The 26,508-nt window shown below is 35.9% G+C and overlaps 6 protein-coding genes and 1 long non-coding RNA gene across 8 annotated transcripts; 3 read left to right on the forward strand and 4 right to left on the reverse strand.

Annotated features, from left to right (window-relative positions):
- The first annotated feature begins 1,434 nt into the window (after positions 1-1,434).
- LOC106454989 lies at positions 1,435-2,659 on the forward strand. Its single transcript, XM_013897054.3, has 2 exons — positions 1,435-2,251; positions 2,324-2,659. Exons 1-2 carry the CDS (start codon positions 2,146-2,148, stop codon positions 2,467-2,469), a joined length of 252 nt encoding a protein of 83 aa, XP_013752508.1. The 5' UTR covers positions 1,435-2,145; the 3' UTR covers positions 2,470-2,659.
- Positions 2,660-2,863: 204 nt separating this feature from the next.
- Positions 2,864-3,439, reverse strand: LOC106453746 (E3 ubiquitin-protein ligase ATL31; the record flags this gene model as incomplete). The annotated part of the gene is made up of 1 exon (XM_013895960.3): positions 2,864-3,439. A coding segment is annotated over one exon (372 nt), but the record flags the coding sequence as incomplete, so codon positions are not given.
- Positions 3,440-6,323: 2,884 nt separating this feature from the next.
- Positions 6,324-7,874, forward strand: LOC125609488 (protein IQ-DOMAIN 27-like). Its single transcript, XM_048780961.1, has 3 exons — positions 6,324-6,887; positions 6,991-7,188; positions 7,283-7,874. The coding sequence occupies exons 1-3, from the start codon at positions 6,618-6,620 to the stop codon at positions 7,826-7,828; spliced, it is 1,014 nt and encodes a 337-aa protein (XP_048636918.1). The 5' UTR covers positions 6,324-6,617; the 3' UTR covers positions 7,829-7,874.
- A 121-nt stretch (positions 7,875-7,995) lies between these two features.
- LOC125609487 (pentatricopeptide repeat-containing protein At1g51965, mitochondrial-like) lies at positions 7,996-11,189 on the reverse strand. The gene is made up of 2 exons (XM_048780957.1): positions 10,181-11,189; positions 7,996-9,556 (listed from the first exon to the last, which is right to left on the reverse strand). Exons 1-2 carry the CDS (start codon positions 10,937-10,939, stop codon positions 8,354-8,356), a joined length of 1,962 nt encoding a protein of 653 aa, XP_048636914.1. The 5' UTR covers positions 10,940-11,189; the 3' UTR covers positions 7,996-8,353.
- Positions 11,190-11,642: 453 nt separating this feature from the next.
- On the reverse strand, positions 11,643-15,034 carry LOC106451624 (probable mitochondrial-processing peptidase subunit alpha-1, mitochondrial). Its single transcript, XM_048780958.1, has 13 exons — positions 14,843-15,034; positions 14,338-14,586; positions 13,951-14,247; positions 13,695-13,862; positions 13,450-13,617; positions 13,271-13,348; positions 13,105-13,171; positions 12,884-12,981; positions 12,590-12,659; positions 12,433-12,503; positions 12,285-12,334; positions 12,074-12,186; positions 11,643-11,985 (listed from the first exon to the last, which is right to left on the reverse strand). The coding sequence occupies exons 1-13, from the start codon at positions 14,999-15,001 to the stop codon at positions 11,939-11,941; spliced, it is 1,635 nt and encodes a 544-aa protein (XP_048636915.1). The 5' UTR covers positions 15,002-15,034; the 3' UTR covers positions 11,643-11,938.
- Positions 15,035-15,179: 145 nt separating this feature from the next.
- LOC125609489 lies at positions 15,180-21,279 on the forward strand. The gene is made up of 2 exons (XR_007339747.1): positions 15,180-15,622; positions 21,024-21,279. It is a non-coding gene; the product is annotated as an uncharacterized LOC125609489 (long non-coding RNA).
- Positions 21,280-23,474: 2,195 nt separating this feature from the next.
- LOC106356571 (jacalin-related lectin 4-like) lies at positions 23,475-25,248 on the reverse strand. 2 transcript variants are annotated; one of them, XM_048780959.1, is made up of 4 exons: positions 25,089-25,248; positions 24,654-24,859; positions 24,077-24,562; positions 23,475-23,967 (listed from the first exon to the last, which is right to left on the reverse strand). In XM_048780959.1, exons 2-4 carry the CDS (start codon positions 24,837-24,839, stop codon positions 23,716-23,718), a joined length of 924 nt encoding a protein of 307 aa, XP_048636916.1. In that variant the 5' UTR covers positions 24,840-24,859; positions 25,089-25,248; the 3' UTR covers positions 23,475-23,715. The 2 variants fall into 2 exon arrangements, with proteins under 2 accessions (XP_048636916.1, XP_048636917.1); XM_048780960.1 differs by lacking the exon at positions 25,089-25,248 and adding an exon at positions 24,990-25,067.
- Positions 25,249-26,508: the final 1,260 nt, after the last annotated feature.

Consider the following 26,508-nt stretch of genomic DNA (forward strand, 5'->3'; position numbering starts at 1 on the left):
ACAATAAATCAGCCACAACATAAAAATAACACAGCCATATCATAATATTAAAATATATTAGGTCATATATATAACTCAGCCATAACATAATAATTACTCAGTTATAACATAACCATAACTCAGCCATAACATAATAATTACTCAGTTATAACATAACCATAACTCAGCCACAACAAAAAGCCCTAATTCAGACACAACAAAAGCCTAGACAATCACATATCTCAGCCGCAACATAACCCTAACTCAGACACAACAAAATCCTCGACAAACCCATAGCACAGTCAACATAACCCTAACTCAGTCGCAACAAAAACCTCGACACACCCATATCACAGCCTCAATATATAACTGACCCACAAACTCAACCAAAATACAATATATAACGTCGCGACATCTTACCGGAAAAGATGAACTCGTTGATGAGAATGCGGTGAAGGCGATTTCGTACAGACGACGGTTTCTAAAAACTCCGACGAGACAGAGTTCAACGACAGAGAGTTATAGAGAGTTCAACGACAGAGAGTTAGAGAGAGTTCGAAGAAGTAAAGAACAATGTCGACGAGGGTTTCGAAGGGTGAGACGATTTCGGTTTGCGGTTCCTTCTTCGACACAACACAGTTCTTCGTGTTCTTTTCTTTTTTTTTTTTACAAAACCGTATGTATGATAGTGATAGTGATAGTGATAGAGACGGTTTGGTTTCAAAAAATAACTGATGTGATGTGGATTTTAAATAACTGATGTGGCTTTGATCTTTAAAATTAGTTTCAGAAAATAAAACATAACAAAAGCCCCTTATTGTAAATTACTAGGAAAGAGAAAACATTCTAGTAATAAAACAAAGATATACAACATTCTAGTAATAAACCATAAAATGTGTAACATTCTAGTAATTTTCTCATAAAATAATAACACTCTAATTTTAATATCAGCTCTTTCTTTTGTTGGTTGATAATTGAGTTTCTCTATGTTTACGGCTGTGACTTTAGAGTGTTCATTCAAAAGATTCACAAGGAATAAGAGACGCAAGTCTTCATTAGTACTATACTACTAACATAACTCTTACTATTCGTAACACAACTATTTATTTGTAATGACAAAAAGTTTCACTTGTAATGACAAAATACAAGCCCAACCCAAGTATTCATTTAGTAGATAAACAAAATCTGTCAATTAATTTAAAGATCAAAATCTACATCAAATCAACTGAACCACAACAATTTGGACATCTCGCTCCGATCATGTGTAAATCAAGAATATATACAGAAACGATGAAAAACATGTCCACACTTACATGAACGCTTAATCTTAGTTTCCAAAGACATACTAACTTTGAAACATAAATAATATGGGCTATGTTTGTTTTTTGAAAAAGAAAAAGGTAATTATTATTATTACCTCGCTTTTTGATAAGAGTCATGAGATAATAAAGGGTAAGAGGTAACAAAGAGAGAGAGTGGAGGACATAACCACAACCAACTGGATCAAATTCGTTTTGGTAATATTGGCCATGTTGATTCAGTATCCTTACAAAATCTAGTTTCAATTTTATCGACGTCAAAAATAAACAAAGTCAACTGTTTTATGGAGTTTGATTTCAACTTTTAACGAAAACTATTAATCAATATCTTAAATACATTATCTGCGAAAAAATAGTAAATAATAATCAAGGAGACATTTGAACATTTAAAAAACTTTGTTAAATTGAAACCACCACGACTAGCCACTTACAAAATGTTCTGGTAGACTTTAAAGAATCAAATCCTACCAGTACAATTTCATAGTCATAGACAAAAATTCTGGGAAGAAAAGAATGAGCACTACCAGCAGTCTCAAACAGATTGAATGATCAAAAAAATTATAAACTTCTTCAGATTTGCGTATTAACAAGAGATCTAAAGTCTCCTCATCATATACATTGAGCCGTCATTCATTCATTCTCGATAGTGTGAATTTTCGGTTGCTTACTTAGTCAATAGTCATATATACTTGTTTACTCTCTATATTATTTTATTGCTAGACTTCTTGACCAACTTTGCTCCAATTATTTGTTCTTGGCCTATATAAGCATCACCTACAATGGTTTCAAACTGCAATCAGAAATCATTTTCGTAAGTTTCTAATCATTTTTTAGCAGAACGTTTTCAATGGCAGCCGAGCGATCAAGCTCAGTCATCCTCCTCTCTGTTCTTGTACTTGCTTTGGTCCTGTCTCCAATCCTTCCATGTCAGGCAGCTCGAGCGCATCTAGATGGTAAGCATATATTTTTAAAAACTAAAATTCCTTCGTGGTTTTCTGTAAGGTGAATCTTTTGTTTCCTTACAGTTGAAGGGCGTATGCTTCTCCTGCTGGGAGCACAACGAGTACCACCACCGCCACCAATTCGCTTCTGTCCTGCTTGTGCGTGTTGTGTTTGTGCACCGGCTCCAGCAGGTGCTTGCTGCCCATGTCGATGCACTAATGACCCGTAAATGTGGAGTTTGGTTTCATCTAATAGCTTTCGATGTGTTTGATATCTATATATTTATATTTACATGTGAATAAGCCATCAAAATATTAGGGTCTGTTTGGAATATGTACCTTTTGTTTATCATATGATATATCCTCTGATTAGGAAACAAAACAACGTTATATGTTATCCCTTCGAGGGGCCTGTGACTTCTCATCCACCACACACGGTCATTAAAAACGCATATAATAAAGCAAAGCATCAATGGTGGTGGCATCCCATCAATCTATCTAAGCTTGAAGTTGTTGCGGATGTAAAAGTATTGCATTCGATCACCACTCTCAAGTCTCAATATCCATAAAAGTATTGCACAAGGAAAAAAGCTTGAACCGGTGGAAAGTAGACCAATAATAAAAGAGTATTTATGTCCTAATAAAACAAACATAGCTTCAAAGTCAACTTGAGTTCGATTGTGAAACCTTTGACCAAAACTTTGATTAGTATAAAATATTGACAATCTACTCTTCATAACTTTTTTTTGTCACGATTCAATGAGTCACAAAACTTATAATATTACCTAGTAAATTACTAAAATGATTATAATATGAAGACCAAAAAACTCAAGAATTCAGATCAACAGAACGAAGACAATTTGGACAGCTCCGGTGACGTGCAAGCCAAGAGTCCATGCAAAAATGATGAAAAATATGTCCACATTTGTTTAAACGCATAATCTCATGATCATCCTCGTACTCTTCCAAACAAATTGAACAAAATTGTTTACCGCCTCCTTCTTCTTCTTGTTCGATTTCTTTGAACACTAGGACTTTCCTCTGTCCAGTTTCAATGTCTTGTTGAGACTGCTGAGTTTGGTCGATTGTCTCGGCAGGTAATCCTGTGGGACTAGTACTATCGCCGCCACATGAAGAAACGAGTATAATTATGATCATGCCGATGCTGAACTGTAAGAAAATTTGATCAACAGTTTCAATTTTTCACGCTACGTTTTCGTTTGTTTCTATCAGAAGAAATATCACAATGGTTTTATTTTTAGATGTAAAAGTGTTTAGAATTTAATATCAAACTTCCTGTTAGGATAAATTTTATATTTTCATATTCCTTGTGTATTTTGGACTTATCATAAAATTAAATAAAACTTCTTCAAATATGTAATCCCTGGATTATTTGGAGAAGAAGAGAAACCAACACTGGATTATTGGATGGGAATGGAGAATATACTCTTACTTATGAGGACATTGAAGGAGACAAGATGCTTGCGGGAGATATCCCATGGCAGTAAGAATCTTTAAAAGTTTGTTTCTTTGTGACTTTTGATATCAAAGAAATTGATTTTTTTTTTTTGCCTTTTAATTTTCAGTATGTTTGTATCTTCGGTAAAGAGGCTTCGTGTGATTAAAACCTCTGAGATCTCTTCAGCCTTAACATGTAAGTTTGATATTCCGAATTGAAAACATTCTTCTTGTCTTATGACTCTTTATGTGAGATTATAAAAGAAAATATTTGAATTTTGCAGATGGAAATGGTAAGCAAGAGAAGATGAGGAGCTGAAGAAAAAAAACTTTTACAGCTTAAAGTAGAGATGTTACTATGTTTTGCTTTTGCCTTTTCAACTCTGATGAGTTTTAGTCTTTGGAAAGTTTATAATTATAATTCAAGTCTGATGTACATCTTTTGAATTTTGAGAATTTCATACTAAATGAGTTATCAATCAAGTTCAGACAATGAAAAAGATGATTTAGGTTCTTGAGTATGTTACAGATTCTTTTAGTCGTTATAGTCTCTTCTGTTAAAAGCTTTGCATCATGATTAGTCACACTTAATGAACACATTTAAAACTACAATTTTATTAAATATTGAACCTCTCTACTTCTGCATAGCGTCTTTTTTGAAAAGAAGAAACGAAACAATCTTTCTTCTCTGCAATAGGCAAAAGCTCTGTAGCTTTTATTAACTCTGCAGTGAAAGGTTTTTAAATATATAACAGCTTTTCTTTAAATGAGTTGTAAGGAGAGATTTCTTTAACCAGTTTCTTTTCTCATCTTAACATATTTGTTTTGGCCAACGAGAATGTTTGATGAGAGTAATAAAGATTTTAAGATCGGTTTGTTGCATACTTGCATGCATGCATGTTGATCTCAAATACTATTACTTCTGTATTTCTATCATTTCTTGGAGTGTAGAGATACAAAATAAAGGGCAATTTCTATGTATAAAACTAGACAGATTGAATGCAGTGAAGAGTCTTTTTCGTTGAGAGACTTGCCAAACTATTCAAAGCAGCAATAGGCGACACTCACTGCCTACTTTTTCTTTTTGCTCCAAAATATGTTCATTCTAATGTCTGGTCAAGTATACTACATTGATATGATGGCTTATTATGTTTTCCTCAACGTTTTAGGAACAAAAGATTAGTGTATTCTGATTAAGATTAAGCCATCTTAACTCATTCATTTGCATATTAAGAATAAGTAAAACCGAATTCTATAGAAATGAAGACTTCAGTGCTAGCACCATGCGTGTTTTTTAGAAGAAAAAAAATTATATTTTTTGGTACGCAAAAAATAAGTTTTATTCTAACGAAATACTTCAAATTCTACAATATGTCCAATGACCAATCGTCAAGAAGACGTCAAAATTCTGAGGAAAATGAGGTGAAAGGCTTTTTTTTTCTTTTCTTTTTTAACTCATAATCAACTTTTCATTTAACCACCATGGGAGAACATGATTAACACCACTAAGGTTTCAACCACACTTACAAACTGAGGCATCTAGTATCACCTACAATCACTAATTGGACCATACGCTACTAGAAATTGAGCTCAGTTGTAATTTCCCAATGAGACAAGCTGGTGAAAGGCTTCTCTTAGTGCAACTGGTCCAGTCATAGATAATTAGGAAATAATAAATTTATTTCAATACATTTTAATTTTAATAGATATTTATCTGAATGTTGACTGTTTTTTCTATACTGTGAATTTATGTAATTAATTATTGAATTTATAGTGAAAAAAACTGAATGTGATTGACTACTGAATAATTTTAAAAGTACAAAACGGTCCATTACCCTGTTTAAACCGATCAATCAGTGGCATTAACTGTGTTTAACCATAAAGAAGGAAAATATATTACTATCTTAACTAGCACTTTTAATTTTTTTTTTTAAAAATCGGAGTTAAAGAAGGAAATACTTAATTACTGGAATTAGAATAAATGTGATGACTTTAGCTTGTTGCTCCATTACATAAAGGCCAGAACAATTTTTTATTGTCTGAGCAATTTTGTTGGAGGCAAAGAAACTACTATATCCTTTGAAGGTGAGTTCTACTTTGTACTTATTAAATCGCTAGTAAAAGTTGATATTTATGTTTTATTCTTTGCTTGCATATCATTTCCCCATTGCGTTTGATTTCATAATGCGTTCCTCGATCCGTATATGATTTTCATAACGGAAGACAAATAAGAACTTGTTTGTTTCTCGAATATGAAAATGATTACAAAGAATTTGTTTTGTCTCTCCATGACATCATTTTCTTTTGTCTTGTAATTCACTTTTATATTTTCACGAGGCTGTGTCAGATCCTTTTCTTTAACCTTCCTTTTCTGCAAAACAGTAGTTTGAGGCCATCCGTTATTTATTCACTACTCAAATTCTACAGGCTGTGAAAAATGAGCATAAATATTCTCCTAATTTTTTTTATAAATTTGAATTTTTACTTTATAATTTATGTAAGTATATTTCAAATTATAGGTTTACATGAGTAAGAAAAAATATTATTTTACAGCTTCTAACCATTTTTTTTATATGTAAAGATCTTATCCATAGTAATACGATCTTCTTTTAGCTATTTTTTTTTTTTTTGAACTGTTCTTTTAGCTATGTTCATGTCAATATTCTATAGTGGGATGCTTTGTATACTTGTGAGGAAATAACTATCATCAGAGACATGCTGGAATTCCAACAAGATTAAAATAAAAGCTTTAAGAGTATATATATTTTTAAATCAATACGATGAAATTTTGTTTTCTTCTCTCCATACAAAACGTTCGTTTTGGGTGTTCGCGAAGTTATCTCATTCTTAGAAAATCTTTCTAAATCATCACATCACAGGTTACAAGAAATAAAGTTGTTTTAGGTTCTATCACATCGAGATGGGCGGAGCAGTGAGATGGTTTAAAGGATTGTTTAGCACAAAGAAGAGACTCGTTTCCGGCGATGGTTCCGATAAAGAGAAGGAACAAAACAAGAACGCGATTGCTGTTGCAACCGCAGCAGCTACAGCCGCAGAAGCAGTGGTTTCTGGGGCTAAAGCAGCTGCGGAAATGGTTAGACTGACCGGTGAAGGAAGAGCAGGAGATATCATGACGTGGGAGGAACGTTGGGCCGCTATGAAAATCCAAAAGGTCTTTAGGGGCTCTTTGGTAAATTTCCACATCTTCAAAACGTTTATTTCCAAAGATTTATTAACGTTCGAATCTTTAAATAGAAATAATTGTTTATATGAAATTTTATTTTAATGGTAAGGCGAGGAAAGCATTACGAGCTTTGAAAGGTATAGTGAAGCTGCAAGCTTTAGTGAGAGGATACTTGGTAAGGAAACGCGCGGCTACGATGCTGCATAGCATACAAGCTTTGATTAGAGTCCAAACGGCTGTGCGTTCTAAACGCGATCGCCGCCACAAGAAAGAGTACAGCCACATGTTTCAACCACGACACTCCTTTGTAAAGAACCAACTTACCACTTCTGTTGACTTCTTGTTCTTTAAGCCAAAACCAAGACTTTAAAAGTGTTTTGTCTGATTCATATAATTGATAGGATAAGTTTGATGAAGTGGCGAGTGAAGAGAGACATCAAAAGATTGTGGAGGTCCATGACATGTTTAAGAGGAGACCTACACCTAGGCAAACGCACAATCTTGTCCCAATGTCTGAATATGAAGACGGTTTTGTTTACCGAGGGAGTGATTTGGAGTTGAACTTACCAAAGGAGAAGTGGAAGTCTGGGACTGCGCAAAGCACGCCAAGATTGTCATCTTCATCAAAGTTTGCGACGACACCGAGACTAACCTCTTCATCTCACCATCACACGACTAATAATAATCGCTACTATGTAATGCAGTGTCCTAGTAAAAGGGTTTGTGGAAATGCTCAGTCTGGCTATGGAATGAACACTCCTGGTCCTGGCTACATGGAGAATACACAGTCGTTTAAGGCGAAGCAACGTTCGCATAGCGCACCTCATCGGCTTTCTGAGAGGAACCGGTTGTCGCTAGATGAGGTTATAGCCTCCAAGAATCGCGTTAGCGGCGGCGAGAGTTTGCAGCAACAACGCTATTCTTGTTCTAGCTACATGATTCTGTAAAAAAAAAAAAAAAAAAAAAATTCTCTTCAAGAATTTAGCAATGAATTTTCAGTGTTGCCTGATGCAAATTTAGGGTTATAATTTTCAATAATTAAATCACAAACTAATTATTTTCTTGTACCCTTCTACAATCTTGAAAATTAAAAAGAACAAAGCAAAACTGCAAATGGATAAAATAAAATTTGATAATAAATAATCTATAGTCGAGGTTTTGGATACTATAATCTCTCTATAAGACTATGTAACACATTCTTGATCAATCTAGGTACATAATCTTATTCTGATCATCCAGCTCTTCTAATTCAACAAGGAGCAAACAATAAGGAACCAATACATTAAAGAACTATGTGATGCAATAAGCAAACCCTTCAAACATCTGGAGCTTCAGGTACTCTAACCTGATCATCACAATACGGAGAAGACGGTGTTTGTACAGAGTTCACTGAAAAAGCCTCAATAAAATCTGGAGTTTTCATTCCCCAGCCAAGTGTCATTCTCAAAACCTTGTTTCACTACTTCACGTGACTACAAAGGACTGACCACCCAACCAGTTATCGGATTCTTCCTACGAATCCGCGACTTTCCATGAGAGCCAGATTGCAACCGTTCAAGAACACTGTAAGTAATGGAATCAGGTGTGAGTCCTTGCTGTTTCATCCTTGTATACATATCAACTGCTTCCGCGGTTCTTCCACTCTTCTCTAGACAATCAAGCAAAATGTTGTACGTCACAATGTTGGGCTGACACCCTTTAACAAGCATCTCTTCGAACAATCTATATGCCATTTCGACTCTCTCCGACTTCCCAAAGCATTCCATCAGAGTGCTGTATGTGACCACATCAGGGTTCAATCCTTTCTCCTGCATCTCCTTGAACCTCACGTGAGCTTCATCGACATCACCGTTCTTCCCCAAACAATTAATCAAAGAGTTGTAAGAAACAATGTCCGGTTTACAGTCACTACTCTCAAGCTCCTCGAAGATTTTGATAGCCTCATCAACTTCTCCTACACGACCGAAACTCGAGATGAGTATGTTGTATGTGAATATGTCTGGACAAGGACCATCTTTTTTCATTTTCTCAAAGAGATCATGAATATGAGATACTTGCTTTTGCTTCCCAAGGGCAGAGAACACAGTGTTGTACATCATGGTATCCGTAACCACACCTTTCTCATGAATCTTGCTCAACATCTCTATAGCTTCAACTGTTTTACCCGCACCGCACAAACTCTCAAGCATCGACATGTAACTATCCCTCTCTCCTTTTACAGGGAAGCTCCACATATCACAGAACAGCCGGTGAGCCTCACTCACATGCCCTAGTTTACTCAGGGTTCTAACCAAATAAGAATATATCCCCTGAGTCATATACCTCTTGGACATCTCCACAATCCCATCTAACTTCACAAGCTGACCTTCAGCTACCAAAAGATTCAAAACCAGACTGTACGTATACTCGTTGGGACGACAACCCGTTTCAACCATCTTGGAGAAAACCTGAATAGCCTTATCAACCATCTTTGCTTTTGCGAGAACTTGCATAAGAGTATTGTAACCAACCACGTTAAGAGTAAGCCCTTCAGTTATCATCTCATTGAATAGATCAACAGCTTTATTGTACTTCCCAATCCTTCCCATTGTCCTGATCATAATCGTGTAGGAATACTCATCTCCTCTACAATGCTTTCTCTTCATGTCTTCGAAAACTTGGCGTGCTTGATCAATCTGAGCAAAGAATGTACATTTTCATCTTTCTCTATACACGAAACTAGGCCAGCACATTCCATCTATCCCAAACCCGAAAACAAAACCGGACCAAACTCACAAAAAAAACCCAAATAGTTCCTATTTCTCTTAACCAAAACCGAACCAGAACGGAACCAAAAATCGAATGGGTACCCAAAATACAATTCATATCCAAAAAATATTAGTTATATTTAGTTCAAAATAATTATATCTAAAATATAATTTATAAACCAAAAATTGTTCAAAAACCCGAATTATCTAATTACTTTATCCAAATTATATGAAATTAACCAATAATAAAATTTGAACATCCTGAATTACCCAATATTTTACCTAAAAACATCTTCTTCACCGATATTTTCCTTCCAATTATCGGAAACTACCCAACAAGCTGAAACCAATTCAATCTCGAACATTTCCATGTTACTAGCCAGTTCCAATATTTTTACCAGAACCAAACCGAATTTTATAGAACCCAAACAGTTCCTATATCTATCTATAAACGAAAGATCCAAAAAACCTAAAAATTCAACGGAGCTGAATGCCTATGCCTAGATGAAACTCAACCTTTAGTTTGTGTGAAGGAAATAATGAAGTAAGTACCTTATCATCTTTAGCTAAAGCATCAAGCAACATATTGTAAGCGAAGACGTCGAGCTTATGCCCTCCTCTTCTAATCTCGCAGTACACATGGAAAGCTTTCGAAGAATCACGAGACCTTAAGTAAGCTTGAAGCAGACACTTGTAAGTGAAAGAGTTCATCTTTAACTCCCATTTCTTCACCAGCCCTAAGCACATTTCTAAATCTTCCGTGTTCCCCAAGAAACCTATTAAGATATTAACGGTGGAGATGTTGCCACGTACGTTAGACTTCACCATCTGATCGAGAATCGAACGGACGCGATCGAATCTGTCGGGGAGATTAGACTTGGAGAGGATTAAGATGATGCGGTTGTAGAGGAACGGGTCGCGGTGAGAGCTAGGGCACACGGAGGGGACGAAGTGGAAGAAATCGACGGCCAGGCGAGGGCAGTTTAGGGATTTGAGAATCTCTGAAGCTTCGTCGGGAGTTAGGGAGAGTGAGAGGGAAGAGAGGTAATCGGAAAGCTCGGAGAAAGGATCGGAAGAGGTTTCGTGGCGGAGAAGGAGATTGGTTGCTCGGCAGATGAGGTGACGCCGAGGGAGAGCGTAGCCGCGTACGTCGGAGGGGAGGGGATTAGGAAGGGAAACTTCGGCGGACAGAGAACGGCCGGAGGGAGATGATGAAGTGACCTTGGCGACATACTTGGTTGCGTATCTTCGCCGGTTGGCTCCGGAAATTCCATCGGTGAAGATAAAGAAACGGCGGCGAAGAAGCCTCATGTTTGCGGCGGAGAAGGGAACGAGTTCTCTTGAGTAGGAAGCGTCGATGTAGATGACCGTTTTTAATTTAAATGGGCCTAAGTTGGGATAAATGGGCCTATAATTGCTACGGTCCACTTATTAACATTTGTGAAGATTATTAATCTCTCCTTAATCGACCACATCAGTGTACGCTGTGTAGCTTACGAGTGTCTCTACCAGATCATGTCTTGAAGTTTATCAAACAAATCCATCTATGTTGTATATAGCTGAATTAAATACTGAAACGCTTCTAAGTGTGATCCTTCCACTAGATATTTTTAAGGGAAATTGCATCCCATAACCAAACAAAAAACTCAAATTAGCTAAGTAACCAAAATCTTCTTCTCTCTCTTCCTTTCCCTTCCTATCTCTCTCATCCCTCTCTCTAAAAATCTAATTTTGGTTTTTTTCTTGGTTATTTCACAAATTCTCCCTATTTTTAAAATGACATATTACAAGTTTGATAAAACGAACAATAAACTTGAAAATCGAGACAAGAAGAGAAGTGTTTTCACTTTTCAGCATTTGATTCTTCCTTTAGAGATGAGGGTTAGAGTTGTGCCCTATTAAATGTAGTCATAGAGTTGCAGATCATCATTCGACGGTCGATAACTGCAGTTCCATAAACAAATTTTCGTCGTTACCGTCGGCTACTACTTGTCAAATTACACACGAGCTACCATGTCCAAAAGATATCTGTTTCATGTTCAACCAAGTAAAACAAATTGTGAAAAATGACATACAGTAAGTAGCATAACTGCATGAAGTTGTGAAAAAATAATTATTGGAATACAAATAATTCTTGAAAGTTGGAGAGACGGACAGGAAAAATGCCAGCCATTTCAACTGTAGATGGAAACAAAATCCATTTCGTAAGAAATAGAAATTTTAAATGGTCCAGTCTTCTTTTCCCAAACATCCTTCTTTATTTTACATGTCCCAAAGTAATGTTGATTTTCTCGCAACTTGTTTGCTGCTTCAAGAAAACTTGCTGCTTATGGTGTCGTAGCTAGGAACAGACAACACTGCCAAAAGAAAGAACACAAAATCTTGACTTTTTTGACATTAAAAACGTATATAAAACTAGTAAGAAAAGAGTGAAAACTTGTTTACCATCTCCGAAGGAACCCATTGTCAAAGGCTTTGAGATAATCTTGCTGGTGAAATCTGTAATGTCCTTCAAGGTTAGTCCATCAACTGTCTTCAGGAATTGCTCAACTGGTTTCCTGCAATATTTATTCATTTATAAACACACGGGTATGCGCAAGAAGAATACTACGCTGTTTTTAATTTTTTTTCTTTTCTAAAAGACATTTGCGTGTACCTCTCTCCGTATGTAAGAATCTGCCTGCCAATGTCTTCTGCTGCAATCATCTGCATAGGACATACATTAACTCGTTAGTAAAATCTAATCGGTTCGAATCGTACAAACATGCTTTTCAAGCAAAACGGTTTGATCGTAGTGAGAATACCCGTGATTCCAAATTCATCAGAACTGCAGATTTTGTGGCTGCCTTGGCGCGATCAAGATGCTTCTGATTAACTGTCCAAACAAATAAACAGATGTAAACAACGGCTTCGACTTGTTAAGATTATAATAGGAGAAAACAGAAGAAACAAACTGCAAACCTTTTCCTCCGGCAACATCTTTCATTTCTTTAGCTGCTAATTCAATTGCTTTTGCAGCGAACTCGGGACTCTGCACTCATGGATGTAAATCGTATCAAAATATGTACTAGAACACATATGAAGCAAAGAAGTCGTCAAGTCACACAAACAAGACATAGCCTAATACCCCCACAAAATCGATATTCCTTAAAGTTGAAGGTATTAATACCCACACAAATTACAACTATAATCAATGAGATTAAGTGGATAGTTGATTTATAAGGAAGAGCATAGATCAGGATTGCTTAAACTAACCGAGCAACCATAGATTCCAAACAACCCGGTGTTGTTAAAGATGCTACTGAAAGCAGTGCATGACTGCACTTGCTGGTATTCGTTAAGAATACGGAGATCTGTAAAAACAGACATAGGAATTTTTATCACTATTACTGATCGGTTGAGAACTAATGAACTAGTTCAACAAACGTGAAAACAGAAAGCTCAAGAAAGCGATATAAACACAAGAATTGACTTACATAGCCATGAGTGCATTCCTTTTCCAGGGCCTCCAGCAGAGAACGACCCACCTCCTCCCATAAGCATCTAATAGCAATTCGAATTAAATTATATTCAGTCAATAGAATTTGATTAAAACAAGTAAATATTTTTGACACAAGCAAACATTAAATATTCAAGTTAAACCTGGAGAACAGTGGCGATGACTGCTTCTTTCTCGTTATTCCAGCCAGGAACCTCAAAGGCGAGAGCAAAGTGCGTAGCCTGAAGATGACAGAACAGAATAAGCTCACGTAGTATTGTGACATAAATACACTTTCATCTCAAACACACTTGTTCAATGAAAGCAAATCTGTCATGATTACCTCTCCACCAGTATGTTGGCGGAAATCTCCACCAGTATACTGAGATTTTGGTTCCGCCTGGCGCGGTACATTAGGAAGGTCTGAAGTCAACGGCTCAACAACTTTTAAAAGTTCCTCGTGTTCAACTCCACTTGCCGCCAGCACCATACGTGCAGCAGTGAAATTCTCCTGAAATTCCCATATCAAATGAGTAAGCAAATAAGGACATTAATCACATAGATTCTCAAAAGCTGATGCGGTCTTACAGCCATAAACTCCTCCAAGAGTTCCCCATTCAATCTGTCCAAAGCAGACTCAGGTGCGTAGAGAGGATTCGCCAATGCACCGGAATAACCAGCAGAGTGAACGGCCTCCATGAGAAGGCCCATAGGGTTCTTTGCAAGTTCCGCTATCTCTAGCTTCATCTTACGTAGCTGCCAAATAACCACAAGACAATACGTCACATAAATAATTTCACAAGAGTTACTAAAATAACCACAAAGGAGAAAAAAAGAGAATCACCTCTTCGTTGACTTCCCAATCCAAGAAAGCAGGGTTCCTCACACTGTCAATAAGAACTTCAACCATTTCAGGGACATAGGTCTTAAGAGCATCAATAGTGTAACTCATCTGCTCCCGAGACGCAGATGCGGAGGTGTTGCCTCCAATAGCCTCAATCTCCCTCACGAGACGTAGATGGCTCCTGTTTCTCGTGCTCTTGAAAGCCATCCTCTCAAGCAAATGCGTTGCTCCATGGAAATAAGGAGCTTCGTAGATAGAACCACAATCAACATACAAACCAATGGAAGCTGCTGGATTCTAACACACCAAGATAATAACTTCGTTCAGTTCATTTACCGCATTTTAAAAGATTCTATCTTCAGAGAAGTAAACATAAGATTTACTTACGGGAGACATCTCGGAGGCGATTTTGAGACCATTTGGGAGAGTAGTGATCTTAAGTTTGCTTGGCTCAACAAGGTCAGCAAGTGGTGGAGGAAGAGACACACCCTGTAGTGGCATGTCCAATGAATTAAGCGAAGAAGATGATCCACCAGTCAACCAGCTGAAGAAACCTGGAGAAGAAGAAGAAGAACTAGTCGCAACGGCACTTGAACTTGCATAACGCGCCGGTCTCAAACTCCGGCTAAGAGATCCCTATCACAAAACAAGAATACGATCCATTTGAAACGATAGAGGCAAATCCATTTCTAGTTAGATTTGACTTCAGAAACTGCGAAACAAAGACTCGATCACTCGTAAGCCTAAGCAGTAATAACAGTCCCATCGTCGCGGGTAATTCAATCGGAATAAGAATAATCCGAATCAGGACGAATCTATTCACTACGCGAAGGTTCCAGAAGCATACAAAACGAGATCAATCGTGAAACGATGAAAGGCTTAGGTAACAAACCTTGAGAGCCCTGGCTCGTGAAGCTGCCGTGCGATACATGGCGACTGTGGAAACCCTAAATCGGAAGGGAACGGAAGAGATGAATTGAGAAGGTGAGAGAGTTTTGCTGCTTACGTATTGCTTATCATAGGCCCAAATGTTTATATGGGGTTGGCCCATCAGATGAATTAGTTCACGGAGCCGACTATATCAGAATAAGAATTTTAAGAGCACGTTTATCTTAGCTTACATTTGATTTTATCATTTAAAAAAAAGAACAAAACGGTCATTAAGGTAAGACCCTTCACTTAATTAAGCAGTCAAAACAAAAGCATTGGAGAGAAGAGAGGTGGTGTCTCACGGTTTCGTCTTTTTCTCTCTTTTCCTTCTTTCTCTCTTCCTTCTCTCGTCTCCTTGGCAACGAAAATAGCGATATTTCTCCCGGTCGGTGGCTCTTCTCAACGAATCGGCGTCTCTCGAAGTAAAACGGCGTCCCCTCTATCGGTTGCTCTTCTCGACGAAGGATAACAGCGAGATCTCTCTCGTGGAGGCTCTCGGAAACGAAGGAAAACAGTGATTCGAAAGGTAAAGATGAGTTCATATGTTTTAATGTTTGAATATTTCAATTATGCATGTCTTTGATTGTGCTCTTTCATCGTGAATCTTAAGAAGTCCAGTCCTCTGATTTGTTTTGATATTTTTTTTCTGTTTTTGTGTCTTGCGAGTGATTGAGAAAGAGGCGCGATCAAGGATAAACCTTTCTCTTTGTCAGACAAAACTCCACACTTCTTGTTCATAAAGGTAAAACCTTTCTCTTTGATCATTTGAATTGGATTAAACTTTCTCTTGGCTCTGTTGAATTAGATAAACCATTGCTTAAATTTGTTGTTGGTTTGTGAGTTATGATGCGATTGTTTTTTATTTTAATGGTTGTTTGAAATGAATTTTGAATTGGATTAAACCTTTTTCTTTGCTATGTTAAATAGGATTAATCATGATAAATATATTGGTTGGTGGTTTGTGAAATATGGTATGATTGTTGTTGATTTTTACTCATGTCTGGATAGAATTGAATTGTAGTTTTGTGTTAGGTTAGGTATTAAATAGATGTTTAAGTGGTTTGTGTGAGATAATGGTAGGTTTAGGTAATAAATTGATTTGGTGTTCTGTGTAGAAGGGGGTTGTGTGATGAATGCTTTTAGATATATGTCTACTCGGTTATGGGTGGTTGTGATCAATGCATTGATCCTTCCCTTCCTTACATAAATCGTGTCTCTTCTCTTCCTACTTTCTCACCTCACTTCTTTTCTTTATCTCTTCCTTGTTCAAACCGTGTGATTCTCTTCCCACTTTCTTCTTTTTTTCTCTCTTCCTTGAGCTTACTTCGGATATGGATTCTTATCCATCTACCCAGAGTTAAAAATATGTTGAACTACTTCATAGTCAACAAAGCATTTCGTTCGGTAACTATGAAGATAGTGCCTCACTATCTTCATCACAACCTTTGTTTCAAAGCACGCTAGGAACCGAAGATGGTGGAGAGACTGCTATGGAGCATAGAGAACGACGGAAGTGGACGCCAACGAATGATATTCTCCTCATCAGCTCGTGGTTAAACACGAGCAAAAATCCAGTCGTCAACAACGAGAAAAAATCAGGCGCTTTCTGGACAAGAGTAGCAGCGTACTTTGCGGCAAGACCTCCAGTAGCTGGCTGCGAGCAGAGAGAGCCTAGTCATTGCAAGCAACGATGGTACAAGATCAATGATCTTGTTTGCAAGTTTTGTTGAGCCTTTGAAGATGCAAGCAGAGAGAAGAGTAGCGGTCAAAACGATAATGACGTTCTGAAACTAGCTCATCAAATTTCCTACAATAACCATAAAAAGAAATTCACACTGGAACGCGTTTGGAAGGAGCTCCGGGACGACCAGAAGTGGTGCGACCTTGCTACTGCTAAAAACGATGGGATCTCTAAGAAGATGAAGTGTGATGACGGTGCTGCTTCGTCAGGCTCTCAAGCTACTGAGAACAAGCGTCCGCCGGGTGTTAAGGCCGCAAAGGCTCGCGGTAAGAAGACATTGGCAGAGGAGAATGCACTGAATGAGTTTGAAAGTATGTGGTCTATTAAACAACAAAATTTGACAATGAAGGAAAGGTTGTCGAAGATGAATCTTCTTGACAGTCTGATTGCGAAAAAGAACCTCTTGTTGACTATGAAGAAGCACTCAAGCAGAAGCTATTCAATGACTTTCTGTCTAGCTAATTTATATAAGTATAAGTCTAACTGTTTAAGTTTCTTTGTTTCTGTGTTTAATGTACTTTCTCTATCTCACAACATTTCACACTTTTCTCCATTCTCTTTCTCTATTATTCTCTTTCTCGCAACAATTCATACGTCTCTCCACAACAATTCACACAACTCTCCATTCTCTTTCTCTATTATTTTCTTTCCCACAACAATTCACACAACTCTACATTCTCTTTCTAAATGTGAAACAATATATAATCTGACACAAGAATCTCAAACAAACCTGTCATGGCATCATCTTCTCACAACACTTTCGAGGGTAATATTGATGAAACTTTCGATCAATATTTTGATCAAACTTTCAATCAAACTTTTGAGAATTTGTGCAATGTTTATGGTGATCAAGAAGATGAAAGGAAGACAAAGAAAAAAAGAATTTTTATCGAAAGAAATCGTGAAAAAGGCCATCTCCGGTTATGGAATGATTATTTCAGTGACACTCCAACATATCCCGAAAATCTATTCTGACGACAATTTAGAATGAACAAGCCATTGTTCATGCATATTGTTGATCGCCTCTCCAATAGTTCAGTTCTTTTGTCAAAAGAAGGACGGTATCGGAAGGCTTGGTCTCTCTACACTTCAAAAGTGTACAACAGCTATCCGTGTGTTGGCATATGGTTTTGTACTTGATGCGGTCGACGAATACCTCAGGTTCGGTGCAACCACTGCTCAGTTATGTGTGGAAAATTTTGTGGAAGCAATCATAAATTTGTTCGGCGATGAATACGTAAGAAGACCAACACCGGCTGATCTTCAACGTCTACTTCATATTGGAGAGCTTCGTGGAATTCCCGGGATGATAGGAGCATCGATTGTATGTATTGGAAGTGGAAGAATTGTCCCACCGCTTGGAAAGGGCAATATTCTCGTTGTTCGAGAAAACCCACAATCGTTTTAGAGGCGGTTGCTTCATATGATCTCTGGATATGGCATGCGTTTTCGGACATCCGGGTACCTTAAATGATATCAATGCTTTTGATCGCTCACCTGTTTTTCATGACATAATAAATGGTCAAGCTCTGCAAATGAATTTCTCGGTCAACGGAAGAGAGTATAATTTGGCTTACTATCTCACTGATGGTATTTATCCGAAATGAGCAACTTTTATCCAATATATTCCGATTCCACAAGGGCCGAAAGCAGTTTTATTTTTTCAACGTCAAGAAGCTTCCCGAAAAGATGTGGAGCGTGCTTTCAGAGTCTTGCAAGCTCGATTTGCCATTATTAAAACTCACTTTCTTGGGGTAAAGTCTAGATTGGGAAGATTATGAGAGCATGTATCATACTCCATAATATGATAGTAGAAGACGAACAAGATGAATACACTCAATATGATGTTTCGGATTTCCAACAAGGAGATGACAGCGGAAGTTCACATGTCGATCTCACCTATTCGACATATATCCCTACAAATATCGCCAATCTGATGGGTGTTCAAACAATAATTCGTGATAGACAAGCACATCAACAACTGAAAGGTGATTTGGTTGAACATATATGGCGTAAATTTGGACGTGATGAAGACAACAACTGAGCTTGAATGCCTTTTTGAAATTATTATCATTTATTTTAGTAATCTTTGTATTTATGTTTTCATTTTAAAATCTATGTTTAAGATGTTATGTTTGACTTTGTTTTATTTAATAAATAAATTTAATCTTTGTTTAAAATTTTATGTTTAAAAATAAATTTAATATTTTTTTTGTTAAGAACCTTTATTAAGAAACTACCATTAAACCACTAAAATTAAGTGTCTCTTAGCAATGTTTCTTTTTTTTTGTCAGCAACAAACAAATTCATATAGACTCTGTAAACCAAACTGGTAGCTCCGCGTCCATATGGACAACAAAAGACGGTTGATTTCTTGCATTGCGTGCTAGACTGTCCGTTCTTTAATTTTGCGTCTGTGGTATATGAATGAGCTATGAACTGTTGAAACTTCTCTTCAATAACTTTATATCTTCCAAATAACTTGTAAAGACTGGCCACTCTTCAGATTTAGAAACCATCTTCACCAATTGAGAATAATCTGTTGCAAATGTGACGTTTAACTGTCTTAGATTCCTCATACATTTCATAGCCCAAATAAAAGCTTCTATCTCTGAATGAAGAGGTGATTGACCCGCTCTTGTATTTCTTACTCCCATTAGACCATCAAAACCTTCTAGCGTACTATACCACCTTTGTCCCAAAAATATTTCCCCGTCTTTCCAAGATCCATCCGTGAAACACCATCTACCTGGGATAGATGGTACTATCACGTCCGTTGCAGTCCGAGCTTGGTCAGTTCTCTGTGTTATTGTAATTTGTACCTCAGCCCAGAGTATCAACTCTGTTTCTGTTTCACACGGATCAATATCCAGATTACTGAAAATTTTATTGTTTCTTCCTTTCTATATATACCATAAGATCCATGCAAATTGATGATCCTCCATTTCCGGGGTAACCCTCCAAAATAAATGGTCCATATTTGCAAATAGGAATTGTGGGGGAAAAAAGTTCGGATTCAACGGAATTCGTGAAAGTGCCCAAACCTGAATTTCTAGTGGACATTCAAAAAACACATGATTTATGAACTCTTCTTGTGCTCCACACTGTGCGCAAGTTGTGTCCTCATGGATTCCTCGTGAGCGTAAATTTTTCTTCATCGCTATACATCATGTTACCAGTTGCCATAGAAAATATTCTGTCTTGGGTGGACATCGTATCTTCCAACAATGCGCCTTCAAGGGCAAAACCAAAGGACCATACTCTGGTAATGTTCGCCCACTATCAGGATACACCCGCTCTACTTGATATCTAGATTTAACTGTATATATTCGACTTTTTGTAAAATGCCATCCATCCCGATCTACTGTCTGAATTCGACTTAAAGGAATACTTTCAATAATTTTTGCATCTTGCGGGTCCACTAGAGTCTGAATAGCCTGTGAATTCCATGTTCTAGATGTTACATCAATGAGAGAATCCACTGTAAGGTCTGGGTAAAGGTTGTGTTGATTTTTATTTGCTGGTCTCGGGCGAGTAGATGAGAGCCAAGGATCATTCCCTACTGAGATAGATGATCCTGACCCCACCCTTTTGATTAGTCCTTTGCTAACGATCTACCAGATACAATACTACGCCAGTCATAACAATGTTTCTTATCTCTCTTTTAAGAGTTAAAAATTTACTAAGGACCCTTAAGTGGGTTTTACCAATAAACATGCTCTAAGAGATTTTGAGATTTCATTAATACCCTATGTTATTTAGTCAGTGATTTTAAATTTCTTTTCAAATCAAGTGTTATTCAATTTGGGATTTGTGCAAAATCACTTAAACTCACTTGCAATCTTCTGTTATTTAATTAATAATTTATAAAAAATATATCAAATTCATTGTTATTCAAGTGTAAACAATATTTAGGAAAAATAATTATTGTAGAAATTTTAAGAGACTTGGCTTTCACTTCCGGTTAAAAATAGTCCTCTTGAAATAATGTCTTTGTAGATGTTATTTGAAGATACCTTTAAAATAAATAACAATAACAAATTCTGAAAATTAGTGTCTTGGGTGGTGTTATTCGATCAGTGATTTGCAATCCATCAAATTTTAAAATTTTAAATTGTTTAAAGTTCAAGAATTTTAAAATCTATGCAGTAGGCATTGGATTTTGAGTTCACTCATTTATTCATGCGACTTCATGAGAGATGATTTGAAATCAATTGAAAATACGAAGAATTTTACAAACTTTAAAAATTGAGTAACACTAGATTTTAAAAAAACTGAATTTAAATAATTCATTGAATAACACCAGATATTAAAATAAAATTTAAAATCATCATTCTGTTTAGATTTAAATTCTATTAAAATACATCCACAAATAACACCCCTATTTTTTTCTCAATTGCAGACATAGTGAAGCAGGAGGCTGAGTAATGGCGATCGAGAGTATAGTAAAAGAAGATTCCAGAAAATGGATAGAGAAATTATAGCAAGAGTGGAAGAAGACGATCATAGTGCTCTTGTGTTTGAAATTCATGTTTATTCTCTGAGTTTCTTCATCGTCTTCTCCTCTTATTTTTTTTCTCTCTCTCACGTTAATAAACAGAGAAAATTTATTATTCTAAGAGCATGATTATCGGCTGGGACATTTTTTGGTCCTTAAATTTTTTTTTTTCTTATTAAAAAATAATAATAATAAATATGAACCAATTGCGGGTCGCCACGTGTCAGTGGGGTCTGCAAACAGTGTTGGACAACCCTTGGGCCGTTACTTAATTAGAGACATTTGAGCAAAGTTTCTAGCAAAAAAGTAGTGGGCCCTATACTAAAAACACTAAGGACCAATGTTAGGACTACCAATAATAAGGTTGTTCTAACCATCTTTACATGCATTCTTCAGTTTCTTGTCTTCTCAAAAAATCTAGGTTAACAAATCTCTGTCTCTAGCTTTCAAGAAAAAATATGTCTATCTCTCAGTGTATTCTTCTAACAATATTAGATGTTTACAATCTATTTTCTCTCTGGTGAATTATCATAATGATTTAAGCTCATCATCAATTCATCATCAATCTTCTCAATAGTTTTTTCACTTGTAATGTTCTTATGCATCAAGTTCTAGGAGTCTTGTGAAGTACTATGGCTGCCGTGAATGATTTGAATCTTCTTGTTCAGACGAAAATGTTGTTCGTGTGTTGGTTACACTGGTAAGATACAAGGTTGCAGTGATTCTAGCTGACTTACAATTTGGTCAACGTAAGAGAAACTTGCTGTTGTAACAAGTACAAAATCATAGGAAAAACGAACATCACTTTCTGCAGAATATACCTTTCGCTTGAGACTTTTGTTTCTTGAAAGCAAACTCGACTTTCTTTGCCTTATTCTCGTTTATGGTTTTCTTGATTATTTCTGTACTATCCTGAAAAGAATCACCAAAACTCCTTTTTAGAGTCATGTCTCAAAAGATGGACACAGTTAAATGTTTTGGCAAAAGAAAACTAACCGTAGAGCAGCTTTCTGGCTGCATCACGAACATCATACTTTCCTGCTCGCTTTTTTTGAATGATCTCCAAACTATCGCCGCCATCGATTGACCTCTAGAGTATGATTCTTGGTTGCACGTCTACTCTTTTTTCAAGCCTCTTGATAGTAGTTATTAGTAATGAGCGTATCGTTACAAAACATGTGTGATAAAAAAACAAATGAATTGGTAAAGAGACCCATAAGCAAAAAAGTGTAGACAAACAAATATTATCATTTGAAATTTTTAGAAAATATCATTACCAAATCACCTATAGATTTCATTTTTCATTTTTTAAGTTTTACTAAAATCACTCAGATAGTCAGCTTTGAACGAAGATCTAACTTGCATGTAAAGAATTAGATTTAATTTTTAAACTTACATGTAAGCTTTTTAATCGCTCAGCTAGTCAGCTCTGAACGAATATCTAACTTGCATGTAAACGAACGCTACTCTCTTTTAATGTACAGTTTCGGGAGTTGATTACACTTAGAGACACTTTTTTCACTTTCTCTTACACCTAGAGACACTTCATACATGTGACACACTTTATTGTGGGCCAGTGATAGATAGTGGACAATTTTACCACCCTTAATAGAAACGACAATTGTGGACGGGTGATGCGTGGATGCGTGATTTATGGACGGAGTATACATGGATGAGTGATGTGTGGATGAGTGATTATATGTGGACAGACGATGTTAATGTGTGGACAAACGATGTTAATGTGTGGGCATATGATGTTAATGTGTTTTATAGTAGATAACTCTCATCAAAAGAAAATTTTTAAAGGTATCAACCAACAGCCTTCGTGTTAAAAATGTTCTACGTCCACAACTAATTTATAATTATATTATTTACGCTCTGGTATCCACATCCACATTCACATTCAAATTTGTTAATATATATATAATATATATATATATGAAAATGGATCTTAAAAGATAGATAATTTTATATATAATTTATTGTAACAATTATTTTTGTTTAATATATTTTAGAATTTGAGATAAATGAAATCATAAAGTGAAATGAGAAAAACAATAAAGTAGAATAAGAAGAGGAGAAAGATTAGTGTGATACATAAGAAAGAAAGAGGTTATATGAGTCATTTTCACAAGAAAAAAAGTGTGTCTCAAGTGTGAAGTGTCTTGTAATATAATTAGAAAGTGAGAAAATGTCTCTAAATGTAAAAAATTCTTACGGTTTTGGTTACACATTGCTTGCTTTGTTTCTTCTGCTGGTCGTTTCTCTCGCTGGTACGTAAAGTATCTTGTTTAGTTCTTGTTTAGCTCTTTTAGTTGTGTTCCTGTTTAAAAATTAAAGGTAGTAGACTTCAAGTGAAAAAAAAATTAGGGCTAATAGACTTCAAGTGAAAATCAAATTTAGTTACAAGATTCAAATAAAAACAGATCCAAATGAAAATAAACATAGACATCCTTTATAAAAAAAACCACAAGTGACAACACAAACATCGCACTGAAACACAAAACATAAGACATAGCCCATCCGGATATCCACAGGTATGGCTCTGATGTAGCCTTATTCATAGGGAAATCAAGAAATGAACCCAACAAAGTTTTCAGCTGGCGACTGGAGCGAAATAAGCACCAAGAGAATTGACTTGGGAGTCAGCGAATCCATGAAAACCGACAATCTTCTTGTCTTTTACTTCAAGTGAAATATCTGTACCTTCTTCTCCAGGAGTTTTTTCAAATCCATAACACTCTGAAGTATTTGTGTTGGTTATGAATTTAATGCCCACAATCTTGTTGGTTGAATCAGACCAACCCTTCACAGAAAGTAGATATTCGTTGGGACGACTTATCTCAAACTGCATAATCATGAGAAATCCCACATGAAAAATTTCAGTAATCTCATGATAACATATTTTGATAGAAACATTCTTTGAGAAGAAAAAATTAGAAACACATAATACACACCGTTCTAATGGAAGATCTGCCCCCCTTCACACCATGGGCAGGTCCTTCATTTGTTTGTCTGTTCTTGAGATAATCAAACCTGATTTGCTCAATGCCTCGGCCAACGGCAACGTGTATCTTTGTCACTCCGTCGTGATCGCCTCCGTCATCCCATTGATTTCCTCCCTTGCCACCTTGTGCATCAAGTTTTTGAGTACTAAATTCACTGTTAGATCCGCTTCCACTGTTTGAGTTGTCGCCAGTACTAAAGTAAGCTCCAATGGCATCAATAGCATTACTACTACGTCCATGAAATCCAATAAGCTTTTCTCCATGTTCACCTTTGAACTCGAATTCTGTTCCCTTCATCTCACCGAATAACGGCGAGGTAAATCCTTTAGAGGTTGTGAAGTACAGCGATGTGATAAGCGTTGTATCATAAGAGTAAATATGCTTGTAGGTTCCACCAACGGCAGTGATACTATCTTTCGGATAATCCACTGAAAACTATATTTCATTTTTTCATTAGAACAAATGAATTAGTAACGAAAAAACTGATCAGTATTTAACAAAAGTCACCAACACATTTATTTTATACCTCTTTCAGTTCCCCATGAGCCGCTCCATGCTCACGGATCTCGACTTTTCCGTTCTTTACGTATTCGATCTTGATATAAGTTATGTTTACGTCTTCAGCTCCCACAGTTATTTTCTTCACACCTTCATAACCAACATCGTTGAATCCTTCTCCTTTGTTACCACCTAGCGGTTCCATCTTGGCCATTTAAATCCGTCAGGTATCTCCTGAAAACACAACACCCTTTTTGGTTATTTGGCAAATAAACCCTATTTGTTATAGAAAGAAAAAAAAAAGGTAAAAAAATTATCTAGGAAACATAGCCACAAAATGATTTGTTTTATATCAAAACCCTACATCTCTTTGATTGGATATACAGAATAATCACGAAAACTAGAAAATGCGTCGCAAATGGTTTGATATTTTTTCGACATAAAATGGTTTGAGAGAGTGTACCTGATTGGAAGATGATGAGGAGAAGAGTGAATCGCAATAATTTGGGGGTGGCAAATGTTTGATATTTATTGTCATTTTGGCGATAAGGTTACTCAGCCGTAGAGAATAATTGGTGTAGATATACGTTCGTACAATAATTATATCTGTGGCCACAATGTCAGTGCTATCATTCTCAGTTTCCACCGTCCAGAAAGGCAGAAACTAATATGGTCCCGCTGCTAATGACCTACTACCAATTGCTCATAGTCTTAAGTTAGGTCAAGAAAATAAATGTTTGTCAAGTTATCATAATCATAGACTATGTGTAAAGATTCTTTTTTGGAAAAGGTATATAATCGGTCAACATGTACGTAGATAAACCGCAGCAGTGAATACTTTTGGTGGAGACCCATTCTCAGATACTGAAGCAGTGAATAAAAATTATACAATACACCGCGTTTTATATTACGTCTAAATAAAACATAAAAATATCAATACTATTAAAAGAGAAGAAGTCCTAACAAATCTACTTACAAAAGATTGTTGCACCTATTTATATTTTAGTTCAACCTATTGTATACAACTAAACTAGGTGTTTTCCTGTATCATGTTATTAAAATTTAAATTATATTTAAAAATAAAATTTATTAACATTATATATTTTACTATGTTGACCAATATTTAATATAAATTTGCTTAAATTAAGCATAAAATATAGAAAAAATATTTTTTTATTTTAAATTATATTTAAAAATATATATGTATATATTTAAAATCACAATTTTAGATTTTTTTTTTCAATTTCTTTTGGTTAAATTTTTAGGTGTGTCAGACATGGCATAAAGCTTTGTTAAAAATGATTGCAAAGTTAAAATTTTGTCAACTAACATATTGTGAATAATATATACATACATATATATATAACATAGTTGATATTCATTCACGTCATTGAATACATGAATCATATATTTTCCATATTGATTTCCTTCATTTATCACTACAATATAACGAATGTTTTTGAAAAGACAATCTATCTTTAGTCTATGCAATCCGAAATATATGTTACTTGATATTATGAAAACTCATTAATATTCATATATTAAGTTGTCTATTTAATAATTGGTACGTGAAAACAAAATATATTGTTAATAATTATTTCATTCCATTCATTGTCAATCATTAATGAGAAAAATATGGACATATCTTGTAGGAAAGGCAAATTGTCTTGCAAATAATATATTCATAGATTACTTACGTCATGATTTGTAAACATGGTATCAATTTGCAATAAAGAAAATGGTAGAAACAATGAATTGTTACGTGGTGCATTTTTTTAAAGATTCTATATTTAAAACAGATGCTAAAAGAACTGAATAAAGAAAGCAACAAAAGCATACAATTGACAATATTCTTCATATCTCAAATTCTGGTTTCCACGCTT

Source organism: Brassica napus, chromosome A5 (assembly GCF_020379485.1).
Source record: "Brassica napus cultivar Da-Ae chromosome A5, Da-Ae, whole genome shotgun sequence".
In the NCBI taxonomy this organism is placed as follows: domain Eukaryota; kingdom Viridiplantae; phylum Streptophyta; class Magnoliopsida; order Brassicales; family Brassicaceae; genus Brassica; species Brassica napus.

Coding starts and splice junctions, on each gene's coding strand:
- LOC106454989 (XM_013897054.3), top strand. CDS start 2,146: ATGGCAGCCGAGCGATCAAGCTCAGTCATCCTCCTCTCTGTTCTTGTA. Junction 2,252..2,323: donor AGCTCGAGCGCATCTAGATG/GTAAGCATATAT, acceptor GTTTCCTTACAG/TTGAAGGGCGTATGCTTCTC.
- LOC125609488 (XM_048780961.1), top strand. CDS start 6,618: ATGGGCGGAGCAGTGAGATGGTTTAAAGGATTGTTTAGCACAAAGAAG. Junction 6,888..6,990: donor AGGTCTTTAGGGGCTCTTTG/GTAAATTTCCAC, acceptor TTTAATGGTAAG/GCGAGGAAAGCATTACGAGC. Junction 7,189..7,282: donor TTCAACCACGACACTCCTTT/GTAAAGAACCAA, acceptor TATAATTGATAG/GATAAGTTTGATGAAGTGGC.
- LOC125609487 (XM_048780957.1), bottom strand. CDS start 10,939: ATGAGGCTTCTTCGCCGCCGTTTCTTTATCTTCACCGATGGAATTTCC. Junction 9,557..10,180: donor CTTTAGCTAAAGATGATAAG/GTACTTACTTCA, acceptor TTCTTTGCTCAG/ATTGATCAAGCACGCCAAGT.
- LOC106451624 (XM_048780958.1), bottom strand. CDS start 15,001: ATGGGCCAACCCCATATAAACATTTGGGCCTATGATAAGCAATACGTA. Junction 12,982..13,104: donor AGGAATGCACTCATGGCTAT/GTAAGTCAATTC, acceptor CTGTTTTTACAG/ATCTCCGTATTCTTAACGAA. Junction 12,335..12,432: donor TGATGAATTTGGAATCACGG/GTATTCTCACTA, acceptor TGTCCTATGCAG/ATGATTGCAGCAGAAGACAT.
- LOC106356571 (XM_048780959.1), bottom strand. CDS start 24,839: ATGGCCAAGATGGAACCGCTAGGTGGTAACAAAGGAGAAGGATTCAAC. Junction 24,563..24,653: donor CTCATGGGGAACTGAAAGAG/GTATAAAATAAA, acceptor AATGAAATATAG/TTTTCAGTGGATTATCCGAA. Junction 23,968..24,076: donor GCAGATCTTCCATTAGAACG/GTGTGTATTATG, acceptor ATGATTATGCAG/TTTGAGATAAGTCGTCCCAA.